The sequence below is a fragment of the Engystomops pustulosus genome, chromosome 6, assembly GCF_040894005.1.
Source record: "Engystomops pustulosus chromosome 6, aEngPut4.maternal, whole genome shotgun sequence".
Taxonomy (NCBI): domain Eukaryota; kingdom Metazoa; phylum Chordata; class Amphibia; order Anura; family Leptodactylidae; genus Engystomops; species Engystomops pustulosus.
Window position 1 is genome coordinate 98302312 of NC_092416.1, and position 5670 is coordinate 98307981.

Below are 5670 nucleotides of genomic sequence, written 5' to 3' on the forward strand. Positions count from 1 at the left end.
ATACAGATCTTAAACCAAGGTCCACTTTCTACCCCACACACCATAAAGGTAATTACATAGAAACGTTCTACATGCTAGTTTCATCTGATTTTAAAGACCTTAAGTCTAGCACACAAAAGAACCAAAATACTTACAGAAATAATCTAACAACTAAAGAAAAGAAGGCCCTCAAACACCTATCCACTAACAGTGAGGTCATTATTAAACCCGCTGATAAAGGGGGTGGTATCGTCCTCCTTAACAAATTCGACTCCATCAAAGAATCCTATTGTCTCCTGTCCGATACTGCCTTCTATTCAAAGCTAGAAAAGAATCCCACACATCAGTTCAAGTCGCAACTACACACACTGGACGAGGGCTTCAAATCAGGAGTCCTTTCCAAAAAGGAGCTTCAATACCTTAAGATCGAAGAACCAGCGACGGCAACATTCTATTATTTGCCTAAGGTTCACAAAAACGCCACCAACCCACCCGGACGCCCTATCATCTCTGGGATCAATTCCCTCACAGCCAACTTGTCCCACTATGTAGATCTGTTTCTGCAAAAATACGTTAAGAATCTGGATTCTTTTACCCTAGACACTTCAGATTTAATTAGACATGTTCTTCCAGTCCCCTGGTTAGACTCCTATCTTTTCATTACTATGGACATTTCCTCCCTCTACACGCTAATTCCCCATGACCTTGGTATACATGCCACCTATTAATTTCTCGCTCGAAACCCTAACATGTCTGTCACTCAGAGCAACTTTATTCTGAGGGCGATTACATTTATTCTCAATCATAACTATTTTTCTTTTTGCGACCAGATTTTCATTCAAAAAAGAGGTACAGCGATGGGTAGCAAATTTGCCCCTAGCTACGCAAACTTATATGTGGGTTTCTTCGAAGAACAGAATATCTTCACTCATTCATCCTATGACAAATGCGTTGTCTATAAGCGATATATAGATGATATTTTTATAATCTGGAAGGGGAGTGAGAAGGAAGCTTTACACTTCATTGATGATCTGAATACCAACGAGTGGGGTTTGCAATTCACATCCAATATTACAACCAACTTTGCTGAATTCCTTGATATTACAGTCTTTCATGTTGACCAGAAAATCCAGACTAAGGCTGCATTCACACGATCTTTTAAATTTTCACGTTCTGTATATTTCTGGCGTATTGTGCCATATATAAGTGCCGTTTTTACCCGTATGCGCACGTATTGCACCGTATCCGTGTCCGTACAAAATACGGTGGGCCAGCAAATAATGAGAAATGATGACAAAAGCTTGCCCATCCCCAAATTTGGTCACCTGACCGGCCCAGACTCCATTTTGACTTTTGTGAGAGCAAGGTTTAGTCTCCATTGCTGCTTCTGGTTCTGGTTTCTGGCACTTCTTATCTTTTGCGATGGCGTACAATCCCACAGACGATCTGCTCCTGGACTGGGTTGTTCTGCGCTTTCTCCGAAGGTGTTCTGCAATGCGTGAGGAGGAGCGGCGCTCGACTAGGCGATTTTGGGTTCATCCCATTGTTGCCGAGCGGCCTAGGAGGGGTCACTTCATGAACCTGTACGCTGACCTGCGCCAGCATCCGGACAAGTTTCACAACTACGTTCGGATGACTGTGACTTCATTTGATCGTCTTTTGGCGGACCTGCGATCGGGGCTCCGGTTTCAGGATACCAACATGAGGCGGTCTGTGACACCAGAGGAACGGCTCATTGAGACACTGCGGTAAGTTTTCTCAAGTATATACATTTCATTATTTCAAGTTGGGCAGTCTGTTTAAATATTAAATGTATTTTTTTTTTTTTAGGTTTCTTGCCACTGGGAACTCGTTTGCTTCGCTGCATTATGAGTTCCTGCTGGGCGTTTCCACCATTTCAATGATCGTGAGATTGACCTGCGAAGTGATATGGAAGCGACTAAGACCTGCGGTCATGCCTGTGCCAACTGCTGAAGACTGGATCCGGATTTCTGATGGTTTCCTGGACTCAGCACAGTTTCCAAATTGCATCGGGGCGCTGGATGGGAAACACATACGTGTGAAGAAGCCAGCTCACTCAGGGTCCCAATTCTTCAATTATAAACAATATTTTTCTGTGGTTTTGTTGGCTTTGGCTGACAGTGACTACAAGTTTATAATTGTTGATATTGGGGCCTATGGAAGCTCTGCGGATGCAGCGGTCTTCAGGGCTTCCAGAATGGGTGAACGACTTCGCTCCAACCAGCTGACCCTGCCCGAGCCGAGATGTCTACCTGGATCTACTGGACCTCCTGCACCATTTGTTATCATTGCTGATGAAGGCTTTGGACTTTCCGTCATGTGCTGCGGCCATTCCCGCGGCGTGGTTTGGATGAACGGAGGCGCATTTTCAACTATCGGCTCACCCGAGCAAGACGGTATGTGGAGTGTGCCTTCGGGATTCTTTGCAGCAAGTGGCGGGTTCTACATAGCTCTATTCAGATGGACCCGGACAACGTTAAGAAGGTAGTGCAAGCCTGCGTTATTCTTCACAACTTCGTTCGGATCCACGATGGTGCTTCAGATGGTGACGTGGAGGGACAACATCCAACAGCATCTATCCCCCTGGACAACAGTCTCCAAGGACGACCCGGAGTGGCTGGACTGTTTGTTCGTGAGCAGTTTGCCTCCTACTTTGTTTCTGCGGAGGGTGTTGTTCCCTGGCAGATGGATGCTATTAGTGGACGTTGAGGCTCTGGACTTTTAGATTAGTGGTTTTTTTTTATTTTGAACCTTTTTTGTTTTGGTCGTTTAGTGTAGGGACTCGCAAGTGATGGGGCCCCTTGACGTGGGTTGTGAGCTTACTACTTCTTTGACCCATATTCGAATAGTTGCTTTTTGGCTGACATTGGAAAATGAGTCAAAGGAGTAAACTAAGACCTCATCCAATCTTTTTTTTTTTAATAAAATTATATACACAATACCTTGTCATGTGTTTTTTTTTCTAAGACATTAGCAATGTGGATGGATGGTTATGTGTGCATTTGAATTTGGATGTAATAATCTTCAAAAATTGTTTAAAAAATGTGGCCGTATCTGCTCTTCTTTTTGCTTCTTTGTTCCTAATATTTAGGATATTATTCAAATGTACATGTGGAGCTCCAGGTATCATAGTCGTTAATGGAGCTTGGAGTTCCTCAAGCACATTTGCAAATTTTAACAAAGGGGTAAGTAAAGGAGGTGTGAGTGAGATGGAGGTATTACAACAAATATAAGATTACCACATTCAAGGTGCTCGTATCTATGAGCAAGTGTACCTGGTTTATCCATGCTTGATTTGATGGTGATTTAAAAGTACGTCTGTAAGAAGAAGAGACAGAGGAGTGCAAGGCTACTTTGCTGTTTGATCCATGCACCCATCTGTCTCTTTTGCATGCATATACAGGATGTTAGTGGATGGAGTAAAGAATAATGAAAGAAGAAATTTTTTTTTTAACGAATTTATAAACAAATATTAACAATATATACAATACAAAATGCTGTATTTAGAGTTCATACAGCTCTCTTGTGTATGGACCAGATGTTGCTTGGCCATGAGAAGCCATGGCTGAAGAGCCTTCGTAGGGCCCATGGAACACAGGGGCCATGGCAGGGTATCTGGTGGATGGAGGTGGGCTTGGAGGTAGCAGTCCACCCACATGCTGCCGCCGTCTTTCCAAAAAAAGAGCCACCTCGGACTTGTCCTTCGGTGTGCCCTTTTGAAAAATCTGCAGGACAGCCATCATGGCTACCCTGCAGTTCATTCTGTCATCCTCATGAACTCCTTGCAGGTCTTGCACCATGGAGCGCATGCAGATGTCCTCCGCCGATTCATCGCGCCTCCTCCTCAACTGATCCAAGACCTCCCTCTCAGCAGCAATACTGAGACTTGACACTCCCAGCTGCCTCCTTCTACGCGAACGCATCGGCGGTGGTGGTGGTGGTGGTGTAGATGGAGGTTGAGGTGTGGATAGATCCTCTGCCTGCTCCTCAAAGGACTCCTCCAACACATCTTCCCCAGTCTGCATAGAGGCAGATTCCTCTAAATTATCCGCAGTTCTAGAGAAAAAAAAAAAAAAAAAAATTTGTGCACATATTCTATAGTGCATTGATGCAACGACAATTCTGAGGACACAAGAACTTACAATTCTTTTATTAATAATGCTTTAAAGTAAAAATATGTTTTGATAACTTACTCTCCAACGTCCATCACCGGATCCAAAAACCGCATGAAACTTGTGTAAAGGTACGGTTTCTTGTGCAGTTTTCCACTGCCACTTCGCCCTTTCTCCGACTTTTCCCTCTTATATTGGTCTCTTGCTGAGACCCATCGTGTGGAGACCTTTTTTACTATAAAAAAAAAAAAAATGTAATTAATTTGCGGTTTCAAGCAATATTACAGAAAAGTATTAAGAAGGTACAGGCCACATGGCTGCAGGGGTGATACAGGCCACTTGGCTGCAGGGCTGATACAGGGCACATGGCTGCAGGGCTGATACAGGGCACATGGCTGCAGGGGTGATACAGGCCACATGGCTGCAGGGCTGATACAGGGCACATGGCTGCAGGGGTGATACAGGGCACATGGCTGCAGGGGTGATACAGGGCACATGGCTGCAGGGGTGACACAGGGCACATGGCTGCAGGGGTGATACAGGGCACATGGCTGCAGGGGTGATACAGGGCACATGGCTGCAGGGGTGATACAGGGCACATGGCTGCAGGGGTGATACAGGGCACATGGCTGCAGGGGTGATACAGGCCACATGGCTGCAGGGCTGATACAGGGCACATGGCTGCAGGGGTGATACAGGGCACATGGCTGCAGGGGTGACACAGGGCGCATGGCTGCAGGGATCCGCAGGGGTGGGGTATGCACATGGCTGCAGGGCAGGGTAATTAGCTTACCAAGAGATGCACGTTCCCGGGTACTGCTACTAGCCCATTCGTCCGGCAACAGTATTGCAGTTATCTCCTCCCACTTTTTGTGCTTGAGGGCACGGTTGTGGAAGTCTTCCAAACGCTTATCCCATAGGATAGGGTGCGCTTGCACCAGAGCCAGGAGCCTCTCCATCTGCACATAAGCCATGTTGCTTCTGACTCCCAGGAAAGTCCTCCCCTCCCCTCCCCTAGTTCCTGGTATTCCTAGATACAGAACGTATATACGGCAGCATACGGTGGCCACAACGTATGTCACCCGTATTTTATACGTTCCCATAGACTTCAATGGGGCATACGGCCGCAAGAACGTGAAAAAATAGGACATGCTCTATCTTTTTATACGGCTCACATACGGTACGGTACGGTACGGTGACAAATAGGGCAATTCTTTGTATCACCGTATCTCCCATAGGAATGAATGGTAGCGTATTCTGGACGAATATACGCCCGTATATACGGCCGTTTTTCAACGGTCGTGTGAATGCAGCCTAAAATTTATGTTAAATCTGTCGATAGTAACAGTTACATAGATTTTACAAGTAACCATTTCAAAAAATGGAAAACAAATATACCTTTCGGCCAGTTCAAAAGAATAAGGCGAAACTGCACCACCAACGATGACTACATTACACAGAGCACAGTCTTAAAAGATAGGTTTAAAGCCAAAGGCTACCCACCTCCTCTTATTTCCTCCGCATGCGCCAGGGCAGGTGCCCTAAGTCAAGACGAATG

At 45.6% G+C, this 5670-nt stretch overlaps 1 protein-coding gene and 1 pseudogene across 1 annotated transcript; one reads left to right on the forward strand and one right to left on the reverse strand.

Annotated features, from left to right (window-relative positions):
- The first annotated feature begins 836 nt into the window (after positions 1-836).
- On the forward strand, positions 837-2709 carry LOC140065949 (uncharacterized; annotated as a pseudogene).
- Positions 2710-3503: 794 nt separating this feature from the next.
- Positions 3504-5431, reverse strand: LOC140065950 (uncharacterized). The gene is made up of 3 exons (XM_072113511.1): positions 4906-5431; positions 4194-4347; positions 3504-4056 (listed from the first exon to the last, which is right to left on the reverse strand). The coding sequence occupies exons 1-3, from the start codon at positions 5261-5263 to the stop codon at positions 3504-3506; spliced, it is 1065 nt and encodes a 354-aa protein (XP_071969612.1). The 5' UTR covers positions 5264-5431.
- Positions 5432-5670: the final 239 nt, after the last annotated feature.

Coding starts and splice junctions, on each gene's coding strand:
- LOC140065950 (XM_072113511.1), bottom strand. CDS start 5,263: ATGTCCTATTTTTTCACGTTCTTGCGGCCGTATGCCCCATTGAAGTCT. Junction 4,348..4,905: donor CCGGGAACGTGCATCTCTTG/GTAAGCTAATTA, acceptor TTTTTTTTATAG/TAAAAAAGGTCTCCACACGA. Junction 4,057..4,193: donor CCGGTGATGGACGTTGGAGA/GTAAGTTATCAA, acceptor TTTTTTCTCTAG/AACTGCGGATAATTTAGAGG.